Here is a 26,847-nt window from a genome sequence, read left to right on the forward strand (position 1 = left end):
AACTTGGACGATCGGTTCTTCTTTTTGAACAGGACATTTTTTTCTGGCTACTTCTCCTCGACATCACTGGCATCGCCTTCACATGTGATCTTATCCATTCCTGTCGTGTTTTCCTATCCTTGTTGTTGACTTTGCTGTTGATCTGCACGCGTTCGTTTTCGCCGAAGACTGTCGAGCAAGACTGTCTGCAACCAGAAATACAGCGGCTTGGGACAGGCAGCACAGAGTGTTTTTCTGCGTACTTCTTTGTCTGTTCTTCTACGTTCCGTGCTCTTTGTTTTTTTTTCTGGTTTTCTTCCCCGTTCTGTTCTGTACTTTGCCCGTATCCATCAAACTCCTCACCCAGGGTCTGCTCTGGCAAGCTCCTGCCGTTCTCTGTATAATCCTGTTCATGCGGCATTGCATCGCATAGCTGAGGGCCAGAGGAGTTCAGAGACATGTCTAGCGCTGTTATTAATGGGGTGATATCCAACAACGACGAAAACCCAGATGATGCTGACATGTCAATGACACTTTCACCGTTCATCCAGTCATTTCTCCAAACGCCAAAAAAAAAATTCCAAAAATTTCAAAATTTCCGCGCCAAACGCAGATACATCCGGCTAAGATACTGCCACTGCACCGAGAAGAGGTCCGTCCGGCAGAGCCGCCTCCGCCGCGACAGGACCGGTCACCTGCTGCTGAGGGGACGCCGCTGCGGCCAGGAGAGGTCCGCTCGACAGGGCCGCCTCCGCCGCGACAGGACCGGTCACCTGCTGCTGAGGGGACGCTGCTGCGGCCAGGAGAGGTCCGTCCGACAGGGCCGCTGCCGGCTGAGGGGACGCCGCTCCGCCCAGAGGTCCGTCCGACAGGGCCGCTGCTCCGGCAACAGGACCAGTCACCTGCTGCTGAGGGGATGCCGCTGCGGCCAGGAGAGGTCCGTCCGACAGGGCCGCTGCTGCCCCAACAGGTCCGGTCACCTGCTGCTGAGGAGACGCCGCTGCGGCCAGGAGAGGTCCGTCCGACAGGGCCGCTGCCGGCTGAGGGGACGCCGCTCCGCCCAGAGGTCCGTCCGACAGGGCCGCTGCTGCCGCAACAGGACCGGTCACCTGCTGCTGAGGGGATGCCGCTGCGGCCAGGAGAGGTCCGTCCGACAGGGCCGCTGCTGCCGCAACAGGACCGGTCACCTGCTGCTGAGGGGACGCCGCTGCGGCCAGGAGAGGTCCGTCCGACAGGGCCGCTACTGCCGCAACAGGACCGGTCACCTGCTGCTGAGGGGACGCCGCTGCGGCCAGGAGAGGTCCGCTCGACAGGGGACGCCGCTGCTGCCGCAACAGGACCGGTCACCTGCTGCTGAGGGGACGCCGCTGCGGCCAGGAGAGGTCCGTCCGACAGGGCCGCTGGTGCCGCAACAGGACCGGTCACCTGCTGCTGAGGGGACGCCGCTGCGGCCAGGAGAGGTCCGCTCGACAGGGCCGCTGCTGCCGCAACAGGACCGGTCACCTGCTGCTGAGGGGACGCCGCTGCGACCAGGAGAGGTCCGTCCGACAGGGCCGCTGCCGGCTGAGGGGACGCCGCTCCGCCCAGAGGTCCGTCCGACAGGGCTGCTGCTGCCGCAACAGGACCGGTCACCTGCTGCTGAGGGGATGCCGCTGCGGCCAGGAGAGGTCCGTCCGACAGGGCCGCTGCCGGCTGAGGGGACGCCACTCCGCCCAGAGGTCCGTCCGACAGGGCCGCTGCTGCCGCAACAGGACCGGTCACCTGCTGCTGAGGGGACGCCGCTGCGGCCAGGAGAGGTCCGTCCGACAGGGCCGCTGCCGGCTGAGGGGACGCCGCTCCGCCCAGAGGTCCGTCCGACAGGGCCGCTGCTGCCGCAACAGGACCGGTCACCTGCTGCTGAGGGGACGCCGCTGCGACCAGGAGAGGTCCGTCCGACAGGGCCGCTGCCGGCTGAGGGGACGCCGCTCCGCCCAGAGGTCCGTCCGACAGGGCCGCTGCTGCCGCAACAGGACCGGTCACCTGCTGCTGAGGGGACGCCGCTCCGCCCAGAGGTCCGTCCGACAGGGCCGCTGCTGCCGCAACAGGACCGGTCACCTGCTGCTGAGGGGATGCCGCTGCGGCCAGGAGAGGTCCGTCCGACAGGGCCGCTGCCGGCTGAGGGGACGCCGCTCCGCCCAGAGGTCCGTCCGACAGGGCCGCTGCTACCGCAACAGGACCGGTCACCTGCTGCTGAGGGGACGCCGCTGCAGCCAGGAGAGGCCCGGGAGGAACCTCTCCAGGTGAACTTGCGTTGTCCGAGATGTCTGTAGTGGAAAAGTAATTGCGTTGTTATTCACAAAAGGAAATATTTTACTATTTTCATGTAGGAAGGACTATATTCTACATAAAGTAGTGTTTCTCTTGGAAGCTTATTACGCGTTGACCAATCATATTGCGTATTTCAAAACCAGCTGCATGCTGATTGGCTGACGCTGAGGTGACTGCGTTCTGTGCATTCTTCTACAAGGCACCACATTCCTCTACACATGGGCGTAGGAACGGCTGGAATATTGTGGGTGCATAGGTGCAGAAATCCAGCCATGGCCGGTGAAGCGGGGGGGGGGGGGGGCGACACCCGAGCGAAGGCTCGTTACGAGCTTTGAGGGTGTACCATGTCGAAAAGGTACCAACCGATAAGTGTATTTGGAAGCATTGACCCTCGCATGTGTAGGGGGGTCGGATGACCCCCCCCTCCATGGTTGTTCGCAAATAACTCGCGCAAAAAGCGGCCGATCGCGACGAATTTTTTAGTACCCTCGAGTTGATCAGTTTTACACCTAATCTAAAAATTTCATGACCCTGACCCAAAAGACCTTTGACCTGTGACCTGATTCTCGAGACCATGTTCGGCCGGAATCGCGATTTGGCGTATGTCAGCTCACATTATCCGCGCGTTTCCAGTCTTTTTGTGATTGTAGACGTCCAAACATGTGAAATGATGTTCGTCCCATCATGCATCACGGTGGGTGTGAAGGTCACCTGAAGGTCAGGTCAGGTCATTGACCTTTGATGACCTCGGCTCACTTTTTTGAGTTTTACATGTTTCTAGGGTAGTTTTTCGGGCTGATTTCGAATTTAGCATCCATTTGAACGTTTACGAAGTAGTTTTAGTGCTTTCGTGACATGCTACGACGCCGTCAGTGGTAGTTGACACCTACTATGGATAGCCGGTAGGACGCCTAATGGTTGACCTGACCTGACCTGACCCGATCTGGCCTAAATGCATGAAGAAATCATCTGTGATCAAAACTAACATCAGATATTCGTGATCAGCACCCCGAAAAACCCGATAACAGCTTCACTTTACGCAGTTCTAGCATGTCCCGATTTTCCCGACTTTTGGAATATTGACCTGACCTGGAAGGTCAACCAATGAAGTAGGACCTTAAAATTGGGTATCAACGGCTTCCTCTCGTCACGGGCAATACCCTCGTTTTTTTCCGCGAAGCTCTAGCTCGATCAGGGGCCGAACGGCAGGGGGTCCGACCGACCCCCCTCCCCCTCCCCCTACACATTAGAAGCTGGAAAACGCTGCACACATTCGAGGGCTAATATTGTCAATATTGACTACCGCAAAAAGTAAAAGCGGCCAACTTAGCCATTTTCGAAGATATCGGGCTAAAATTTTTGACAGTGGGTCATCGGTTCGGTATGTGTTCAATCACATGCTCCATTTCCCTTTTTTCAGCACAAATGTAAGTTTTGAAGACCATCACTGATCACAGTAGCAAATGCTTCGAAAGATGGATAGTAGGCAACATATCCTGAATTTGCCGTGCTGCATGGGAAGTAGTGTTGATGAAAAAGGGGTTTTTGGTTCAGATTATTGTGGGTGCAGAATACATTGTCTGCACCCACTGGATAAATATTGTGGGTGCAGCTGCACCCTTGCACCCATGGTTCCTACGCTTATGCCTCTACAACTACAAGGCACTTTTTTCGGAACGAGAAATGGAATACCTATCTTTGCCTAGGATTGATCGGTGGGGTGTAAAAGCTCCTGCTTTGTGCTAGCCTCAGCCCAAGCTACAAAACTGCTAGGTACCTATTCCAGTTCAAAACCTCCTGTTAAAAGTGATATATTTCCTTTAAATCATTCAATATCAAGAAAAAAAACGCGCGGTGATGTTAACTAAAATACTTAATCAATAAACGCACTTTAATTTCCTATGCTTGATATTTAATACCACAGTTTTGCACTACCTTCACAATTATTTTTGAATTTATTTTACTGACCTTGTATGAACCGACGAGCTGCAGATATCTTGCGTGTAGCAGCCAAAGTACCCGTCCAAAATTTCCCTCCATGTTTCAGCTTCACCCGACCTCCAGCGCAAAATGATGACCCGGGTACAACCTTCAAAGCGCTGACAGCCACGTAGTGCGAAGCTCCTCGGCTTTGGTCATCCCATTCTACCCTGACTTCTCTCTTTTTCTTACGTTTTCTCTCGTCCATCGCAAAACGTTCGTCAGTTATGAACGAGGATCAGGAAATTCATGCCCGGAATGCACTGCTCAAAAATTACAATAGTTACAACACAACCAAAAAGACAAGCACCCTAAACCCCTGCACACTACCAACAACTCCTAAGCCTAACCCAACCTAACCAAACCGACCTTGAGCCGAACTAACCGCCTTGAACTAACCGGAGTTCTATAGCCTTGAACTAACCGAACTAACCTATATAGAGCATCGGGATTCTTGCACATTATGAACGTGCATGATGTGCAAGCACACTTCCTACTCAGGAGAAGCGGGAAGCTATGTGTGGAAGAAACGCATATGTCATTTACTTGGCCTAGCTAACGTGTCAAAGCTGCATATGTTCCGGCCACAGAAGAATGGCAAAAACGCATATGTTTAAAAAAAAATACACTTGATGCCAGAAAAATATATGTCTGCTTTCGTTGACATATGTCTTTTTGTCAGCAGGGCTGACTGCGTTTCAACGAACATATGCGTATATGCCTGCTTCAGGCCGACATATGCGCTTTTGCCCGACGTAGATACACACCTCCCTGACGTATGTGTTTTTATGTAGAGATTTTTCAAAATAATTCAAAATTTTGGTTTTCTTGGATAACAATATATATGTCGTAGGCATCGGGTGAAATCCGGCATTTCATGAAATGCCTAGGCATTACATGGAATGCCGGCAAAATTGAAATATTCGTAGAAACAGGCGCGTTACAGCGAATGCCTGAAAATTTTAGGCATTTCATGAAATGCCATGCGGAGGCCAGGCACTCCCTGAAATATGGTCAAAATTAACTGAGTACACTCGTTGCCTAGGCATTACATGGATTGCCCAAAAGACGACCGGCACTCTCTGTAACAAAACTTTTCGTACGCGGACGGTTGTGTGCATATATGTTGCAGGCACTTTAGAAAATCAGTCATTTTGTAAAATGCCTAGGCGTTTTAAAAAAGACGGCTGTTTGAAAAATGACTGAACGCAACCAGGCTTTTTTCAAAATGGCTAGCCATTTTTCAAAATGACTAGGCATTTTGCAAAATGCCTGACCAGCATGGAACGTAGATCCCACTACAGATACTATGGCCAACAGTTTTTGGACGTCTTCCTATACCCTATAGGTACGTGTTCAGCATGTAGCTGATCGATTTGAAGCTCTGTGATAACGACAATGCTGAGTAACGACCAGGTTGAGTTGCAGACTCCGCTGTAGCATAAAGCATTGTTTAGTTAACGCTGTAAAAACTCCCAAGTACATCAACGCCGTTCATGTTCTGCCTGAAACTAGTCCTAACAAAACCAGCCGGAGACCGGCCCTAGTCAATAGGCAGGCCCGGTCGATGTACAATTACATGTAAACGAATGAGTGTAGTCTTTGTTTGATTGTGCCATTACGGGCAAAACTGCATTATGTATTTGGACATTAAAAACACGTTCGAATTTAATTATAATTTCCCACTCCTTCTCTCTCATCCTCACATTTTAACACGCGCAGTTGAAGGGGGGGGGGGCGGATTCCGCCCACCCCTCCTGTTTTTCGCCAATAACTCGCGCCGCAAGGTTTTCTTTAGGTTTTCTTCCTAACTTTTCTTTGGAATAAAAAAGCTCTCTGATCACAATGAATATTAAAGCAATAATTAACAAAACACGATTTATTTTGCTCTGTGGCAACAGCTTTGAGTACCTACTTGCATGGTCCCAGTTAAAAATATCAAGCTCCACATCGGAAGAATCATCAGGTCGCTTGGCGTAGGACGAGGGCGTTGGTTTCAGAAGACACTAACGCCTAAGTGTGTGGGATCGAGTCCTCGCGACCTCCAATAGTTTTACAGATACAGGCCGGCATAGAGCCAGTCGTTTGTTGACGCTCCAGATCGATCATTTCAAATCCAGCAGCGTCGCTGACGTGGGGGTTGGAAATGTCGCGGGCCTGCACTTCTCAAAATAGAGGTAGGTATGGACTTCCCACTGCTGGACTCCTCTGGTCATAATGCTGGACTCCTTGGTCCACCTACACGCTACCAAAAGGTATATAATTAGGTACTCGTATCTACAACACACTGCTCAGTCATTTTGTAAAATGGCTAGGTATTTTGTAAAATGCCTAGGCATTTTGCAAAATGACTGGAGAGTCAGTCATTTTGTAAAATGCCTAGGCTTTTTGCAAAAAGCCTGGAAAATCAGGCATTTTGCAAAATGCTTAGGTATTTTACAAAATGACTGATTTTCTAAAGTGCCTGCAACATATACACGCCGGCAGGCGGGAGGGGGAGGGACGTTATCGTATTGGTGTACAATGGGCTAACACTACGAGATATTTCACGGATAGTCTCGTCTGCAGCGTACCTACTTTATTGTTAGCTAGTACACAAATATTACACTGTGCAGTTATCGGGTTTCTCTGAAGTGTGGGGTCTGCGGTGTTGGTCCATAGGCAGTAAAAACAAAATATCGTCTGGAAACTCTCCTAGAGAGACCGCATTTTCAAACAAAAGGTTCCAGAACTGTTTTATTATTTGTTGACACATGGAGCGCCGCGTGGCACCGACTCGTACACATCATTCCAGCCTTACGGCACTTGCACCTCTTGGTGTTGCACTGTTTGGCGCTGGCCCGGCATGCACACTGCTTCATCTCTTGTCCTCCAAAAAGTGACTGCTCTCGGAACGCCTCTCTCAGGCCAAGAGTGCGATCTGTTCCGACCACCCCAACCTCGTTTGCATTGGTTTCCCGCAAAGCTGAGCGCGGAAACCAGCCCTTTATAGCCCGGCGCGCGTACTCAGCTGATACACATCATTCCTTGCATCAGTGATCACTGCGTGGATGTTAGCAGGATCGAGCGGCCCACGGTCCACTTTGGGCGGGAAGCGCGGGAAACCACAAAGCTGCGGTAATCGTTTCAGAAAGTGCCGGCCGTCAGTCGGGCATTTCATCAAGGCCATATATAGAAGGTACAGTCACTCCCCCGCCGACCAATCAGAGACAGATCCTGAGTGACGTCATCCCTGATGCTCGCAAGGGGTACTCCATTCCTTAACAACGTAAAAATGGCAAACTTCATTTGAAGATTATTGATGGTACTTTTCACATATTGCTCAACCGTCGATGTCACTGGAAAGCCCAACTAATTTTCTAGCGACAAAAAAGAGCAGCAATATGCTAAGAAATGGCCGGTTTTGAAGATAAACGCGATTTAAAAACCCTCTGCAGTAGCAGAAAAGCAACGTAAAACGCATCGATCTTATATTTTTACTATAAGTAAATCATTTTTCAGTATGTTTCTAGATAACAAATTGAGTTGAATAATCACTTTATTACAATATTTTTATTATTTGTAACTTTATTTCAAAATAATATTTTCAAAAATGGCAACTGCTGGCAAGAAGCTTGGAAGCGATTGTGACGCACCACGCCATTATTGTCTTGAGGTCCCCTTATGATGTCATCAAAAGTGGAGTGGCATGGGCCTGCATTTCATGTAATGCCTAGGCAACGAGTGTACTCAATTGGTTTTGACCATATTTCAGGAAGTGCCTGGCCTCCGCCTGGCACTTCATGAAAAGCCTAAAATTTTCAGGCATTCACTGTAAAGCCCGTATTTCTACGAAGATTTCAGTTTTTGCCGGCATTCCATGTAATGCCTAGACATTTCATGAAACGCCGGATTTCACCCGATGCCTACGGGGTGATCGTTCCACGAATGTACGCACCACCCAGGCCTAGGATGCATCGAGGCTTAAAATAATGCAGTCTGTAGATCAATCAGCATAACAATGGTGGTATGCAACCACATTAAAATATCTACCCGGCTCCCGCAACGTTCCAACGCCCCCCCCGTTATGCGTTCGCCTCGTGTGTCCGCCAAGCCGGCTTGCCTCCAATGACGTCATCGGCCGGCCGGCGGCGTTCAAGGTCAAACGGCCTAACCTAGCCTAACCTAACCTAACCTAACGGTTTTGGATGTTGCGTACTTTGGATGTTGCGTACTTTGGATGTTGCGTACTTTGGATGTTGCGTACTTTGGATGTTGCGTACTTTGGATGTTGCGTACTTTGGATGTTGCGTACTTTGGATGATGCGTCCTTGGATGTTGCGTTTTTGGATGATACGTTTTGGATGTTGCGGTTTTGGATGTTTCGGTTTTGGACGTTGTGAATGCTCCCTATATACCCGATTTTGGACGTATTTTGGACGTTGCGTACTTTGGACGCTGCGGTTTTGGATGTTGCGTACTTTGGATGCTGCGGTTTTGGACGCTTTGATGATCCCCCATATAGAGCATCGGGATTCTTGCACATTATGGACGTGCATGATGTGCAAACTGCAAGCACACTTCCTACTCAGGAGAAGCGGGAAGCTATGTGTGGAAGAAACGCATTTGGCATATGCCGAAGTATGCCTTTAGCATTAGCGCGAGCGTGCGGTAAAAGCTTTTTGGATTAAACCGCATAATGTTGAAGGCTTAGGCAATTGGACAAAGGTTTCGGCCCATGGGCAAAACATTTTATCAGCGAACTTTTGAAGCATTTCCTAAGACGGAGGAAGGCGCTGGAAAAGAGCTTAACTGATAGAAATCTAACGTGAACTTACGAGTTGCATTTGGTCGCTTTGAACTATTGAACAGATTGTAAATGTTGGTTTTCAATAACATTATATTTTAAATCCTAATGTACAGACATATTAGTTAATCACCTACAGGGTGTTTCACAATAAATGTTATTTTGAATAGCTTAAATGAAGGTCTTACTTGTTCGTAAGCGCATAAATTTTATATGCATTTTGCTGCAAATTTGTTGCGGTTTTTAGTCCTTATATTTTTTTACAAACCGTCAACGGTGCAATGCCAATGGACGTGCAATGCCAACACCGTCAAAACGGGTCAATTCGCCGCGTACAGATGATGAGGCGGTATGGGTGGTCAATGGTCATGCATTACGGCGCTTTGCGGAGTCTGACCGCAAGTGCGACGGAGTTTCGGTAGCCATTTTAAAAGGAGGAAGGATATTCCGTCAAAAATGTTTTTCAAACGGGTGGTAGAAAGGTTCCAGAAGACTGGAAACACGAGACCAGCCTCGCCTCCTGGCCGGACGGCGATCCCAGAAAATCTGGTTGAAAAAGTCAGACGGAAGGGTGGCATAGTGGAGGACCCGTGAAGGGTGCTGAACTGAAAGTTATATGTTCATAAGTCCTATTGTTCTGCTGTCTCATGTGGTAATGCTCATGAGTCATATTTAATACGTTACTGAAACATCGTCGTTTGAAAAGCAACATTCATTGTGAAGGACCCTGAAGCTTAACAGCGAATTGACCCGTTTTGATGGTGTGGACATTGCACGTAAATAAAGAATGCAGTTGATGATCCGTCATAGTTTTTGTAAGGGTAAAAAACCCGAAAGAATTTGCAACAAAATGAATATAGAATTTATGGGCAGGCGAATAGTTTAGGTCATTTTAAAAGCTTATCAAAAGTAACGTTATTGTGAAACACCCTGTACATTTATGGCGTCAATTTCATGCCTTTTACAACTGCAATGAATTGACAAAAAAATGCATTTCACATTGATCAGTAAAAACTTTATTCATACTGACATGGGCAAAAAAAACCAAGCGCTCACTTCACAGGATGGTATACCTTCCACTCTTCTCTAACATTGAAAACGAACGTTACTCTAGCTTCTCATATGACATATGAAATAGATGTTCTTGGTTTGATATGAATCCAACTCAGAGCCAGACACAAGGATGGAACACAGTGATCTTGAGTCGACTTGGTTTATTATCTTAAAGGGACTATCCCACCTTCTAAAATGTTGTTAAAACCAGTTAAATTGTGCCCGACTTTATAGATTGGATGACCAGGAACAGGGTTCTGGCATTTATTTTTCATTAAACATCTTAGGCTTCCCATATTCCAAACACAAACTTTCAAATATGTGACGTCACAGCCCAAAATTACCTCCTTCCCCAGGCCACACTACTGTCATAAAGCTGATTCTTTTTACTCTGTAGGCACCACAACAAAGTTCAGACCAAGTTTTAAGCGATTTTTCAATGAACAAACCCATTTAAATCAGAATGACTAAACGAGGTGACGTCACACTAACGGTCGCTCCATGTTGAAGATAGGGCCTTGTACAAGGCCCATTTTCAAATGAAGGGAACGAATTTCTTCAACACCAAGAGGCCGCGGGGGTTGCAACCTAGATAGATAGTGGTTTCTGAACCTCGCCGCAAACTTAGCTATCTCAACTCAAACCCCATGTTAAAGGTGGGATTCCCTTTAAGGTCAGGGAATATGTACATTTTTTAGTCCTTGATATTCGTTCTTGGTTTTTTCACTTCTTTCAAGCATGTACAATTGTTAACCCGCGCCCTGCTGGGGGGGGGGGTGTTTGAACACCCCCCCCCCCTGTGGTTTTTCGCAAATATCTCAAAAACGGCGGCGCGGAGCGCCGCCGTTTTTGGTACACCTTATCATACATCAATTCTACACATGTTGTGAAAATTTCAGACCAAGGTCATTCAAGGTCAGGTCACCAGGTCACTCGAAGTGACCTCACCTCATAAAAAGTTTCAATGTCTGTCATAGCTACACCGAGTGACCGATCGCTTTGAAACTTTCAGCGATTGCTAAGAGCATTAGCATGTACAAAATGTATATCTCAGAATTTTGATATCGATGACCTAAGGGCAGGTCAATTTTGCGACCTCACCATTATAAGTCAATGGGAGAAAATTGAAATGCGCCTGTTTTGGACGAAAGACATTATAAACACTCCCAAACACTGAATTACAAGTGGTTTAGACACACTGAACATGAAAATGGTGTCTGTGACCCCTGTTTATGCCCTGAGGTCATCTTAGGTCACGAATGGTATCTAACAGTTTTTCGCAAATAACTTTTGATAGAGGCATGCTAGAGCGATGAAAACGCCTTAGATGTGTTCAGCTCGACGATACGGATCGACTGATATGCAACATGACCCTTTCCGGTCAGGTCATGACCTTGACCTGAGGTCAAATTTTCAAGTTGACCTTTCAAGGTCAAATTATAGTTCGTTCGATGCGTCTTGACGAGAGGAACACGATGCCGGTAAAAGTAAGCTCGTACAATGCTTGGGTCAAAAGTTATTGCAGAAAAACTGTTTCCGAAAAAATCGGCTATTTTTGCAGTTTTTGCCCCCTGCAGGCAAAACCGTTGACGTTAGGTCAAATCTGAGAAAATTACTCAGAAAGGGCGTTAATAGGGCTATCGAATGCGCTTTTCCGCGGCGCTGTAGCTCTATTGGTTCCCGAGTTATGCGTTGGCTTCTTGGAAATTTTCGACATTCGACCTGGAAATCGGCGAAAATTTGCCTTCAATGACCTCTGGTGACCTGACCTTTGACCTGACCAAAAAATTGACCGAAGTGATTTCCTCATTATTTTTGACGCTCTTTCGAACGCCGCCTTCCGCGTATCGCTACGTGGCCCAGGAGCCGAGTTAGAAGGGGGGGGTGTTCAAACACCCCCCCCCCCAGCAGGGCGTGGAAATCCAGGACCCCCAGCCGGGCGCGGGTTAAAGAAGCTTAAATATGGAAATTAAACGGCAATGCTAAAATAAATATCACACTTGGGCCGGAATGTTTCCATTGAGGACCTCGGGCTTTGTTGAATTTTCCGCCCTCGACCTTCGGTCTCGTGCGGAAAACTCAACAAATCCCTCGGTCCTGAATGAAACATTTTACCGGCCCCGTGTGATATTATATAATGTCATTTACTTGGCCTAGCTAACGTGTCAAAGCTGCATATGTAGAGATTTTTTCAAAATAATTCAAAATTTTGGTTTTCTTGGATAACAATATATACATCACCAAATGCAGCATTTCGAGCTCTTTCGAATGATATAAAAAAACATTTTTTGACCAAAAATGCACATATGCGTTTTTGCCTGTGGACGGCAGTTCTGCTCATCTCATCTTGCTGAACCATTTCCTGCTCTTAGTTTTGTATTTAAATGAAAAATAAAGATTTACTAAAAAATGGCTGAAAAGTGGGGGGGGGAGCATGGCCCCCTGGCCACCAAGAATGGCAAAAACGCATATGTTTAAAAAAATACACTTGATGCCAGAAAAATATATGTCTGCTTTCGTTGACATATGTCTTTTTGTCAGCAGGGCTGACTGCGTTTCAACGAACATATGCGTATATGCCTGCTTCAGGCCGACATATGCGCTTTTGCCCGACGTAGATACACACCTCCCTGACGTATGTGTTTTTATGTAGATTTTTTCAAAATAACTCAAAATTTTGGTTTTCTTGGATAACAATATATACATCACCAAATGCAGCATTTCGAGCTCTTTCGAATGATATAAAAAACATTTTTTGACCAAAAATGCATATATGCGTTTTTGCCTGTGGACGGCAGTTCTGCTCATCTCATCTTGCTGAACCATTTCCTGCTCTTAGTTTTGTATTTAAATGAAAAATAAAGATTTACTAAAAAATGGCTGAAAAGTGGGGGGGGGGAGCATGGCCCCCTGGCCACCAAGAATGGCAAAACGCATATGTTTAAAAAAATACACTTGATGCCAGAAAAATATATGTCTGCTTTCGTTGACATATGTCTTTTTGTCAGCAGGGCTGACTGCGTTTCAACGAACATATGCGTATATGCCTGCTTCAGGCCGACATATGCGCTTTTGCCCGACGTAGATACACACCTCCCTGACGTATGTGTTTTTATGTAGATTTTTTCAAAATAACTCAAATTTTTGGTTTCCTTGGATAACAATATATACATCACCAAATGCAGCATTTCGAGCTCTTCCGAATGATATAAAAAACATTTTTTGACCAAAAATGCATATATGCGTTTTTGCCTGTGGACGGCAGTTCTGCTCATCTCATCTTGCTGAACCATTTCCTGCTCTTAGTTTTGTATTTAAATGAAAAATAAAGATTTACTAAAAAATGGCTGAAAAGTGGGGGGGGGGAGCATGGCCCCCTGGCCACCCTGTTCCTACACCTGAGTCAGGTCACAGGTCGTCTTAGGTCATAAAGGGTCCAGCAAGGTCAGGGGTCACCTTAGGTCACAATAAGCAAGTCCAGGTAAGACTGGTCATTTAATGCAAGGCCAGGCCATTTAATTCACCCACACCCACCTAACCACAGGTCATGATACCAACAGATGACATCAAATTACTGGGTGAAGTATGCTGAACCCACCCTTAAAATATTATTATGTACATTGCACATGACATCAGAAATAAGTTTGATTGATTTAAGCCCCCAAATGCCCAGGCTACATCGGTTCCGAACAAACGTGCAGCCGGCGGTTGGACGTCACCAAACCATGAGATGGATGCAGGGAATATTTTGGTAAAACATATCGAACATGCCGTAAAAATGTCCTGTACATCACATATGGCCCCAGAAAAATTTGAGTTGCGTTCCACCAAGAAATATTGCAATGACAACAAATTTCAAAACCCAGGCAAAATGGGTTCTGCACGTAGCCAATTATCAGGGCGAAAAAAAAAACAAGTTCAATGGTGCATGATTTTCAAAATATAGGCAACATGCCTTTCTATACTCACATGCAACAATATTTTAAAGCTTCAGAACACTTGTGCTTGATTTTCTACTTATTATCTACATACTAAGACTGGGAGCTATCATCAAAGCTTAATATCAACTTTGAAAGGGAAAAAATGGACAACTACATGCTTAAAACTTGACAAATCAATTAAATAATACATGAACTACATTCCACCTCCTTATCGTACGAAAATCTTCCAAACTTTGCCCTATCCACTTCTGCCCCCCACCCCAGGTTTTGAATCTTTTGATGAAACAGGCATCAAATGCATCAAATGCTTCTATACAACAGATGACGTCACTGACGACGAAAATCCAGCACCCCGATTGGCTGTCTGCACCTGCAGAGCGTTACGTGACGTCACTGGCGGAAGCGCTTTTGCACAGCGGCTTTGACGCCTTTGTACCACCCCATATTGTCGCCTATTATAGGTATGGACAGAAAAATAACTTTTCGGTCGACGAAACGCCACTGGGTTACTTTTAACTTGATTAATTGATTAAACGATAATTATAAACCACATTTCAGCTCCTAATGGCACGAAAATGATAAAATTTGCCTTTCTCACCCCCCCCCCGAACCGCGCCGGACCAATGGCCGCGCGGCACTCGGGAAACATAGGTGTGTAACCAAACAATTTCTGTCAATTCCGGGTAACCGATTTGCAAGAAAACTGTCCCTCAGCACTGGCAATACTCACTGTTACGTCGCCGATTACTTTTCAGGACACTTTTACTTGATTTTCTATATTTTTCCGTGAATTTTCAAAATCGCGCACCTTCCGCTGCCGAAATTCGCCGACGGCGGCATCCGGCGCCGTGTGGGCCGCCATCCCATCAAAAAGCTACTTTACTGCACAAATCGGCCAGGCCCGGTTATTTAAACATGATTATGGAATTAGAGGAACGTTTTAAACTACATATGACGTCTCTATAAGCGTGAAAAGTATCTATTTCGTTAACCCGCGCCCTGCTGGGGGGTGTTTGAACACCCCCTTGTGGTGTTTCGCAAATATCGCGCCGCCGTTTTTAGTACACCTTATCTTACATCAATTCTACACATGTTGTGAAAATTTCAGACCAAGGTCATTCAAGGTCAGGTCACCAGGTCACTTGAAGTGACCTCACCTCATAAAAAGTTTCAATGTCTGTCATAGCTACACCGAGTGACCGATCGCTTTGAAACTTTCGGCGATTGCTAAGAGCAATAGCATGTACAAAATGTATATCTCAGAATTTTGATATCGATGACCTAAGGTCAGGTCAATTTTGCGACCTCCCCATTCCCAGTCAATGGGAGAAAATTGAAATGCGCCTCTTTTGGACGCAAGACATTATAAACACTCCCAAACACTGAATTACAAGTGGTTTAGACACACTGAACATGAAAATGGTGTCCGTGACCCCTGTTTATGCCCTGAGGTAATCTTAGGTCACGAATGGTATCTAGCAGTTTTTCGCAAATAACTTTTGATGGAGGCATGCTAGAGCGATGAAAACGCCTTAGATGTGTTCAGCTCGACGATACGGATCGACTGATATGCAACATGACCCTTTCCGGTCAGGTCATGACCTTGACCTGAGGTCAAATTTTCAAGTTGACCTTTCAAGGTCAAGTTATAGTTCATTCGATGCGTCTTGACGAGAGGAACACGATGCCGGTAAAAGTAAGCTCGTACAAGGCTTGGGTCAAAAGTTATTGCAGAAAAACTGTTTCCGAAAAAATCGGCTATTTTTGCAGTTTTTGCCCCCTGCAGGCAAAACCGTTGACGTTAGGTCAAATCTGAGAAAATTAATCAGAAAGGGCGTTAATAGGGCTATCGAAAGCGCTTTTCCGCGGCGCCGTAGCTCTATTGGTTCCCGAGTTATGCGTTGGCTTCTTGGAAATTGTCGACATTCGACCTGGAAATCGGCGAAATTTTGCCTTCAATGACCTCTGGTGACCTGACCTTTGACCTGACTAAAAAATTGACCGAAGTGATTTCCTCATTATTTTTGACGCTCTTTCCAACGCCGCCTTCCGCGTATCGCTACGTGGCCCAGGAGCCGAGTTAGAAGGGGGGGTGTTCAAACACCCCCCCCCAGCAGGGCGTGGAAATCCAGGACCCCCAGCCGGGCGCGGGTTAATATCTATGGAACGACCGGCCGCAATCGCGAACGCTGCCGGCCGGTGTTTGCCGAGACCGCCGGCGATTCCAGCGATCTGATTGGTCGAGCGGCGGCTTGGTAGGTAGGCTGGTAGGCATTTTCTAAATTGAAAAGTAAGACGTTTTTTAATAATTTCTCTTTACAGAATCGCTTAAATGAATTATTAGTTGAGAATAAAGGCGTCTTGCACGACTAAATATTTGTATTTCGTGTCGTTTATTTGCGCCATCTGGTATATACCAACGTTGGTATATTCTAAATCCTAGCAGAGGTGGGGATGGAATCGAAAAATTTTCGTTTTTCCGGGCGTCGCAAACAATTTTAAAAAATCGCACTTGACTTTCCAAACACATGTGACATGGTCATTTGGCTTTATTTCAGCCACACTCGTTTGCACTCACCTGGTGTCTGGTAGGACTTGGTAGATGTGCGTTTAGCCCTTTCTCCGGGATCCGAAGAAGCGTGGAACATTACAGCGCGTGAATTAAGGCGTCTGTAAGACAATGCTAACTGCTAAGTGAATGCGTGAATCCGCAGAAAAATCCAGAAAGTCCACTTGGTCATCAGCCATGACACATGCGTGATCAAGGCAACCTGCGTATGGCATGTCACCTACCTTGGCGCAGCGAGTTACACGATGCAAAACCTGCGTGATGCGCTATTTCCGTGGGCGCGAGTAACGCCTGCGGCCACAACCCGCTGCGGACGAGTGATGGACCCCGCCAGAGGAGGTTTCATGCATCCGCGCATGACGGGTTGCTGTTTTACCCGATTATAGCGGGCGTTGACACCCGTGAAGCGGGTGAAAGCTACGATAACGGGATGCTCTGCGAAACGCAGGAAGCTAAACGGGTAGTCAGCCTACCCGGCCGCAAAAACTCGCGCAGAGCGGGTAATTTCTTCAAAATAGGTACCCGCGATACTCGGGCCAACTCGCAATCCGCGGGTTGAATTTTCAGTGTGGCTGTGCGATAGCGACAGGCCGCGCGGTTGTGTCCGCCACGCCCACACGCGTAGCACGGCCCGCGGCCGATCGACGCCTCTGGCGGCTGAGAGAAGCTCTGTGGGCCCGCCATTACCTGGTCAACTTTTGCCTCCAGTGATTCCAGGCGAGTTAGCAGTCGTTCGAGTGTCGCTTCCTCATCAATACGTCTGACAGGGACTTCGGGGGTAATATGTTGGGCTGACATGGCGGCCGCTCGGCTAGCTGCAAGTGTGCATATAGTTTTGGCTACTGCCTGTTCAAACGACTCACATCCTGCTGCGATGACCTCAGAACGAATATTGACAGGGAGACTGGATAAGAAATATGTGAATAGTAGGCGGTCGTGGTTCTCTCCAGGGAAGGCGGCCCGCACGGCTGCTTTAACACGCGCAGTGGAAGGGGGGGGGGGCGGATTTCGCCCACCCCTCCTGTTTTTCGCCAATAACTCGCGTCGCAAGCATAATATCAATGTGAAATTTTGGCTACCTGTCCAGAATTGAATTGCGGATCTTCTCGTGCAAGAAGTAAGAAAATCGGTTCACAACTTTTCTAGTAATAGCGGTGTAAAGTCAAACATCCTGCCGCCGCGGCGGCGCGGCGGCCGGCGCTAGCCGTTACGCGCCGCCTGAATTGTAGGCTGTGCCGGGGCGTGACGGTTCCGTCTTTACATCGCGCTCCTTACCGCTGATTATATTAGATTCGCGTCAAATTCGGTGAGAAGACTGAGAAATGTACAGGCAATCATATGGTCAAAGAATTTTGAAAATCGGCCGGTAACAACTTGAGTTATGAGTGTGTAAACACAAAATTGTGATTGCCGTGTTTCCCGCGTCGGCCGATGCCGCTTCAGCCGGCGACATCTTACCCTTAGCAGGCTTCTAACTGCCATATTTATTGTTGGATTATCTAGAAATTCACCGTACATACTCAATAATGTTTGCTCTTTCGTATAGTGAAAGATTTAAAAAAAATCGCCCGGTAACTTTTTGAGTTATCGGCGTGTAAACGAAAAAAGTCGCTAATATGGCAGATTTGACCACATTTGACCTCATTTGACCTTGAAGATATTAACCTAAGATCATGAAATTCACACACAACAGAGTTTCCCATGGCCCCCACCTACCCTCCAAATTTCGTCTTTCTAGCTCCAGTGGGAGCTGAGATCTTAGGGGGGGGGGGGCGACATCCGCCCCCCCTTCCACTGGGCGTAGTACTCGCAACCCTTCCACTGCGCGTGTTAAAACGGATCAAGAAGACCTCTACCGTCTCGCTTGGATCAAAAGTCAGACATTGAAGCTTGGCATGAGCTTCCACTACCCCCAGAGGCGCGAAACATTGACGGAGGGCATCTACTGGGGCGTTCCACGACAAATCGACAAGTGCCCTGCACCCTCATATTTTACTTTTTGCTTAAAATTGGTCTAATGGGTTGTGATGGGCGGGGAAGCCAGCTGTGGCAAGGATTTTTTTTCTTCGAACAACGGTTTCCGAGATATAGCCTCGGGCAATTCCTGGAGGTCGCGCTGCAGCCCTATGTTTGGCGGCCTATAACTCCCTATTTTTCGAAGAGTGACCTTGATATTTTCCCCACTGAAAGTTGCAATTTTGTCTGATGACGATTAAAGCCTTATCAATTTTCATTCATATGCGAAAATAAAAAAGTGGATATCGCCCTGCGTTGACCTCAGGTCAGGTCATTTTTATGACCTGTCCATTATTACGGGCGGGAGCGACAGCGAGATCTCGAGAATAAAGCAAGATAGCGACAAGCGGTAAACGGTGCAGGGTACACGGATAAGGTCTATAATTTTTACTGAGGTCGTTTTCGGGTCAGGTCAAAGATGACGTCACAGGAGCAAAAAGGAAGTCAAAATTGCGGCACTACACATACCTATATGAAGTTTTTCTCGAATAACTTTCAAGGTATCCCAGCTAGGAACAAACTAATATCACCATCGTGATCCTCTCGTCGATCCGCATCGAAACATATGTATGTTGACCTGGAAAGGTCGAAAGGTCAAAAGTTGACCTTAGGTCACGTGACCTATGACGTGCTGTCGCTCCCGCTCGTACTGCTAAGCTGAAACTTTGTCGCTGCCTTTGATCCAGGGATTCGAATGCCTCTCGCGAGACCGGTGAGACGTAGCGGTAAATTAGGAGCTGCTCGTTTTCAGTCCACGAATGCAAGCTTGCAAAAATGTTGAAATCTGACAAAGAACCGCGAGAAACTGCCGTCGCGTCCATTAAAGGGACTGTCCCACCTTTGCATTAGTTCTGAGTTGAGATAGCCAAGTTGGCGGCCAGGTTCAGAGACCACTATATATCCTGGTCGCAATATCCTCAGTTTCGTGGTGTTAAAGAAATTCGTTCCCTTCATTTGAAAAGTGGGCCTTAGCTAAGGCCCTATCTCTTAACTATTAACGGCCATTTGATGACGTCATTTGCATTTTGAACGCCTGTCACGCCTTAAAGGGACTATCCCACCATCAAAAAAGTCCCGTTTAGGATTCGGAAATGTTACTCATGATATTGTGACGAATTCTGCAAGTTTTTACTCGTTTTCATCGTATACTTTTTGAGATATGGCGATTTTTATATTTCATCGTGACGTCATTTAGATAGGATCTGTGACGTAATGAAGGATTTACTTCATGTTAGTGTGGGGGAAATTTGGCAGCAAATATAGGTATTTGCTCTCAAATATGACTCGGCTCATATACAATAACAAAAGTGTCTCTGATTGGCTTATTCGTAAATCAAGTGATACTTCACCTGAACAGGCGTTCAAAAGGCAAATGACGTTATCAGATTACCGTTAATGGTTAAGAGATTGGGCCTTGCGCAAGGCCCATTTTCAAATGAAGGGAACGAATTTCTTCAACACCACGAGGCCGCGGGGGTTGCAACCAAGATAGATAGTGGTTTCTGCATATTTACGTCTGGACAACGAGTTGCGTTGGAGAGGCCGGAAATAGTGGCGATTTCAGGACCGCAAGAATGGACCGTCATTGGAATGATTCTTTTTTACACCGTGCACTGTTTTCGGCCGGAATTTAATAGTTACTACAAAATATTTTGTAATAACGTTTCCACCAAGAATAAATGCCACCAGGGCTAAATTTTTAATACTATTGCATTTTGTCAAGAAGCATATAGTGCTGTTATATTGCAGATTTAGCACGTTTGTTACAAAATATGAAGCGAATAAGCGTCAGTGTAATTCATCAACACTCAACAGTGCCAGAAGTTAACTTTAGGGAAAGCTATGCCAATTCAAATTGCTCTTGTCCATCCACTAAAATTTATTAAATATTTTGCTCTGTGTATTCCAAAAGGAGAGGGAACTATTTCATTTGTGCCTTCTTGTCAGAATTGAAGGTGGATCATTAAATTTTCAACGCAGTTTACAAACAAGCATTTGGTCTTTCTCGTTTATAGGCAGTGGCTAAGAAAAGGTTGATCAATCCTGAAGTTCAGTCATCGTACCTCAACTTGGCAGCAAGATCCCCCAAGGACAGAGGATATATTGTATACATGTCCTGTAAATCAAACAAGCATTTGGTCTTTCTCGTATATAAGCAGTGGCTAAGAAAAGGTTGATCAATCCTGAAGTTCAGTCATCATACCTCAACTTGGCAGCAAGATCCCCAAGGACAGAGGATATATTGTAAACCTGTCCTGTTAATCAAAACATTTTTGTGCCTTCAAAGGCTTAAGTTATCTGTGGTTTGTTCGGAGTTAGGCTATATGGCCATTTTTGTTGTATGTTTACGTGGAGATTGAATATAACTTAACTGTGACCCTGTGCTTGCTTGTATACTTACGGTCAAACAGGGAACAGCACATTCACAGAACATACTCACCTAGCACCTAACTCATAGCTGTACCCTGCAGGATCTGTACTTGTTCATGTCTCGAGCATTAACAAAGCACTAAAGTAGCTTAGTAATCATTGCCCACATTTTCTGAGCATCTAACATGACATACAGCAGTGCAGAGCAGCTTCAGAGAAGAAACACTTTAAATGCACAGACTCACACCAGCCACCCAATGAGCCAGTTCCTCAGTTGACTGTTTCCCTGGACACAGCTTGGCAATGTGAGCTAACTTTTGGCAAGTTGAAGGTTAGCAGGTAAGATTGAGTTAGGGTGAGTACCTACCTATAACTGGGTGCTACTGCCATGCAGGTCTTGGGTAGGCTGCAAATTGAAATATGTGTGATGATTGAGGTTAGGTCAGCTGTCACTTGTCAGGTTAGTCAGGTTCAGGAATCAGGTATGCTCATTGCTCAGGTCACATTTTTATGGACATTTGGCAAATTAAAAAACAACAATCTGATCTAAGCTAACCCGACTAAACATACACAACTACTGACTATAGGATAGGAACTGAGCACCTACCTACTTGTGCCTACATCTCATACCATGTCAAAGTAGAGTTCCTTGGTGGAAGATTACCCTCAGTACTTTTTATCCCAGCCCTGTGAAGAAAACTAATACTTCTAAGCTCTGAGTCACTGCTGGCCATCCACAGGAAGAAACGCTGAGACTGAGAGCTTTGCCATTGTATATTGGACCAATAATGACTATCACGAATGACTATGAACACATAATATGATCACATCGTTGCATGGATTGTCACATTGACAATTTTACTACAATCCTTTTTTCAAGAAATATAGTGATGATGATTAACATCAAAATCAACATAAAGTGGATTTAGTGATCCAAGCTTTCTCCTCCAGTAGTAATGGAATGATCGCATGTTTCATTTGCCAGACACTGAGTACCTGATGCACATTACAATCTGCATAGCATCTAAGCATAGTAAAACTGCCCAAGTCCATTCATTCTAGATTTTAACTTGATAGCACTAATTTATCTTGCTGTTGTAAGTTATCATTCAATATTCATACCAATAGGTACCTACATCAATATGCGCTCATCAGTCAACATTTTCTGGCATGATCCTGCTCAGCGTGCTCTTCAGTATTGCTCCAAGGTCTGCAATATTATAGCTTGTTTTTGGACAATAAGCTCTTTTAATTTTACTTTTTCTTGCTGATATATGAGCCCGATCAACTTGCGTTTATCAACCAAAATTTCATAACTTGTTCAACTTGATATTGCTCAGTAGTCAGGACCTCTGTCAGCCTCCTGGATCCTTCAGATTGTTTTCAGTCGACATGCTTCTTAAATATGATATAAGTCAATCTTAAGGGATTCAAAACATCCAACAAAACGACGTACAAGAGCAAGAAAACCACCAGATAAACTAAAAAATGGCCTTGGAACAGAGCCAAGTGGTGCTCCATTTGTTTGTTTACAATGATTGTAGTGCTGATGTATTTTTTAGGACTCTGAGCGTCGGCTTATAAAAAAAATGAAACGTCTTTACAAAAGTTGTAAGGCAAGTAATATTATCGAAAAGTCGTTCATGTTTTGGTCGTAGAAGTAAAATAAACTTCGGCAAAAGACAGCTCAAGGCAGTTATCATATTCCAGACCGGTTTCGGCACGTTTCAGTACCATCATCAGTGGGCATACATACATGTTACATTAATGATACAAGACATTACAAAGCTAATACAAAAAAATCGTATTTGTTCAAAATTCACAAATCGCTACATCGTTGCAACACTCGGATCAATCGTTACAGTCTTTTTTAAAAATCGCTTGAGACCCTCACTGACCTATTTGAAAAAAGATGCCAAAAACTCAGGTGCTTCATACCTCAAGGCACTTCAAAAATAAAGCACCAGGTGGTGGACATTGTCTATGTGACAATCTGAAGGGGCACAGCTGAGTTTTTGCCATTTAACCCGCGCGGGGCTGGGGTCTCCAGCCGAACGCGCGGGGCTGGGGGGGGGGGGTAAATTTTACCCCCCCCCTGTTATCTCCCAAACTAATGGTCCGATTTGGAAAATTCAAACGCCAATCGAAAGCTCTCATCACGAACTACTAAAAACATGTACTTAATTTAAAGTTTGAGGTCAAGGTCAAGGCCAGGTCAAGGGTACAAATTGCAAGTTTCTACAGTATCGGCCTTGCACCGTAGTTGCCGAAGAATGGAGTCATGGACTGAGACTGATCGCCCAAAACGTGTTCTTAGGCTACCAAGACAATATTCGTTGCATACAATATCATTCAGAGGTCAAGGTCAAGGTCAGGTCAGGTCAGGTCACCAAAAAACAAAATATAGAAAAGGGCATGTGCGACACATGTTTTATGGGTCATTTTACTCATAGAATTCAATAGGCACACTCAATAAGTGATATGGACCACCTCTGGATGAATTTCAGGTCGAGGTCAGGTCAAGGTCAGGTCAAGTGAGGTCAAATTTTGAAGTTGGTTGTTAAGGCCTAAAAAGGTGTCTATCTGATGCAGTTTTTCACGGCGAATCGAATGGTGCTATTTTTGTTTCCGTACGAGGTCTAGAACTTCCAAAAAAGTCATTTTTCAAAAATTTTGTGTGTCGTGACGTCATAAAATTTTGAATAACTCCCACATTTTTGAACCGATTCTTCTAAAATTTGGTATGTAGGTGCACATAGACCACTTCTCTGACATATATTCCGGTTTTTTCGATAGACTCAAAATTTTGGATTTTATAATGATTTTCCCAAAAAAGTCAGTTTTTTGAAAAAAAAAAATTTAGGCCAAAATCCAAAATTTTCAAAAAACCGAGATAGCCATTTGATAGACAAAGTAAAATTACGTATAACCTTTTTTGTTACGTCTTGATTCCTTTAAAAATGAAGATGTTAGCGGCGTTTGAACTTTTGCCGTTTTTGAGGCGAAAATGGCGAACATGACGTCACTAAAACGTCAATTTCTCAAAAATTGTCCGACGGATTTCGCTCAAATTTTCAGGGAACGTGTCAAATTGATGTAAGAAAAGGTACTGAAAGTTTGGTGGCGCTGCGCGCCGCCGTTTTTGAGATATCGCAAAAATTCGCGAGGGGGGTAAAATTTACCCCCCCCCCCAGCCCCGCGCGGGTTAAGCTTGGTTTTTCCCTATGTATGTACAAAGATTCGAGCGTTCTAAGGTCCATAGCTGTAGGCGGTCTTCCTAGTATCTGAAAATCCGAAATTGAAAAGCGGGTGTCGCACTCATCTGAATGATCTCTAACAGATGACTGGGGAGGAGATGTTAGCATTTTACCCGTTCTCTCAGAGATTCCTAAATGCTGGCTTACTCTGGTGTTAAGGCGTGCACTGGTAGAACCAATGTACAATCGGCCATCCACAGAGCTTACAAGCTATGCTCCAGTTATCAACTTTTTGATTGTGAGCTTAACTTCCTGAGATCCTTCTTCAAAAATAATGGTTTTCCTTCTCCTCTTATCCATTTTGAAGTGAGGAAATTCCTCAACAAACAATACGATCGGGTACCAGTATCTTTTGATGTGCCCAAGCTCAGCAAATACGTGACTTTCCCGTACTTTGGAGAACAGTCTCAAGCTTTAAAACATGCTATTACCGATATACTGACTACCTACTATCCCTATGCTCAATTTCGTATCGTTCTGAGGAACCGGTTGACGATAGGCTCTTTTTTCAAATACAAAGATAGAGTTCCCAAAATGTGCTGCTCTGGCGTGGTATACAAATTCTGTTGCCCCTCGTGTGGGGGGTCGTACATTGGTTCTACCAGTGCACGCCTTAACACCAGAGTAAGCCAGCATTTAGGAATCTCTGAGAGAACGGGTAAAATGCTAACATCTCCTCCCCAGTCATCTGTTAGAGATCATTCAGATGAGTGCGACACCCGCTTTTCAATTTCGGATTTTCAGATACTAGGAAGACCGCCTACAGCTATGGACCTTAGAACGCTCGAATCTTTGTACATACATAGGGAAAAACCAAGCTTAAAGGAAGACTGCCACCTTCAAAAAGTTTTCTCAGATCGGCCTATGATTTATTCCCTGGACAAAACAAAATTTTAGAATTCACCTGACAAAGTATCATCACGTGAATCGCGAAAAAAATTGTCGATTATCATACAATTATCAATCGGTTAATGTCTAGCGACAATGTTTACACATCACCAGACTTCAAGGTCATAAGATTATTACATTTTATTTGAAAAAGTAAGGTATTTTATGATTTACTAATATATGATTTCATAAGAAATTGGCCATGTTTAATTTATTTTGCATTTAAGTTCGTAAAACATTTAAAAATCATGGCTCATTTGGAATGGGTCTGGCCCATGTTAAACCCCATTTCCCACACTTTTTTTGGAAAAAATGAGCTACTGAATATATAAGTTTAACTTTTATTTTGACACTCCAAAATTCTTCTCTGATCTCGAAACAATCAAAGTTTTGACATATATTTACCAAAAGATAAGAAAATTCATGTTTCAAAGTTATCGATAAACAGTAGAGATGTCGGTTTTCTTGGACTAAAAAAATGGCATCAAACTGAACTTTGGTCTCCGATTTCTCGCAAACGGGTTCGAATTTCAGAAAACCGACTTCAGTCTGGGACATAGGTGGCTCAGCTCTAGTGAAAACCGTTTTGTGAAAAAAGGTGGCAGTCTACCTTTAAATGGCAAAAACTCAGCTGTGCCCCTTCAGATTGTCACATAGACAATGTCCACCACCTGGTGCTTTATTTTTGAAGTGCCTTGAGGTATGAAGCACCTGAGTTGTATCATGTATCATGTATCATGTATTACAACAATCACGAATGCCGGTTGGCCCTGGTGATGTTAAATCTGGTTCACACATCATGCACACATCAGTATCGCACATACACACAAGTACATACCTACTCACATTACTACTGATTTTAGATTGATTCATTCTGCATTACTCATGAGCAATTTCAATTACAATCACGTTTACGCCGAATTTACATGTGTTTGAACGTTTTTCCGAAAATCTTCCACAGATTCGGCTTCCACCATGCTGGGCAAAAGTTGGTTCCACTCTCTTATGGTTTTTGGGAAAAACGAGTTATGGTACTGAAGTAATCTCGACGGAAGTCTCTCTATCTTTTTAGGGTGATCACTCCGTGATATATAGCTAGGTTCACATATAATTCTACTAACATCTACTTTCATGTTGCCATGGTGTAATTTGTACAGTAAGCATAATCTCGCCTCTCTACGTCGGCTTTCTAGGGATACCCATCCTATTGTGGCCAGCATGTCAGTAACACTGCTATGTCGGTCGTAGTCATTAAGTATAAATCTAGCAGCACGCCTTTGAACCATTTCCAGCTCATGCTTCATGCCCTCTCCCCATGGGTCCCAAACAGAGCTGGCATAGTCTAGATGTGGCCTAACAAGGGACAAATACATGATTTCCTTTACAGCCTGTGGGCAATCCTTGAAATTTCGCTTAATAAATCGTAGCATCTGATTCGCTTTACCAGTGACATGTTGTACATGATTTTGCCAGGTACATTTATTCGAAATATGCACGCCTAAATATTTGAACTCATTGACAACCTGAGCTTCTATTCCATTCAAATAGTATCTAGGCATTGCAGCAAGTTTTTGCTTTGTCATTCTCATGATAGCACACTTTCCAACATTAATAGACATTTTCCATTTGGAACACCATTGAGATAATCTATTTATATTTGCCTGTAACGAAAAACTCCATTCTTCATTGCTTAAGATGTCT

General features: G+C 45.3%; 1 protein-coding gene across 1 annotated transcript in view; it reads right to left on the reverse strand.

Moving 5' to 3' along the window:
* Positions 1-602: 602 nt before the first annotated feature.
* Positions 603-26,847, reverse strand: part of LOC122378789 (spidroin-2-like) — a 42,548-nt gene continuing 16,303 nt past the window's right edge. Inside the window, exons 5-6 of the mRNA XM_043360320.1 lie at positions 1,245-2,222; positions 603-1,186 (exon numbers count right to left, since the gene is read on the reverse strand). Of these exons, the coding sequence (XP_043216255.1) occupies positions 603-1,186; positions 1,245-2,222 (1,562 nt within the window). The remainder of the gene's footprint in view (positions 1,187-1,244; positions 2,223-26,847) is intronic.

The sequence above is a fragment of the Amphibalanus amphitrite genome, unplaced genomic scaffold (assembly GCF_019059575.1).
Source record: "Amphibalanus amphitrite isolate SeventyFive unplaced genomic scaffold, NRLGWU_Aamphi_draft 000000F_arrow, whole genome shotgun sequence".
NCBI classification, from domain to species: Eukaryota; Metazoa; Arthropoda; class Thecostraca; order Balanomorpha; family Balanidae; genus Amphibalanus; species Amphibalanus amphitrite.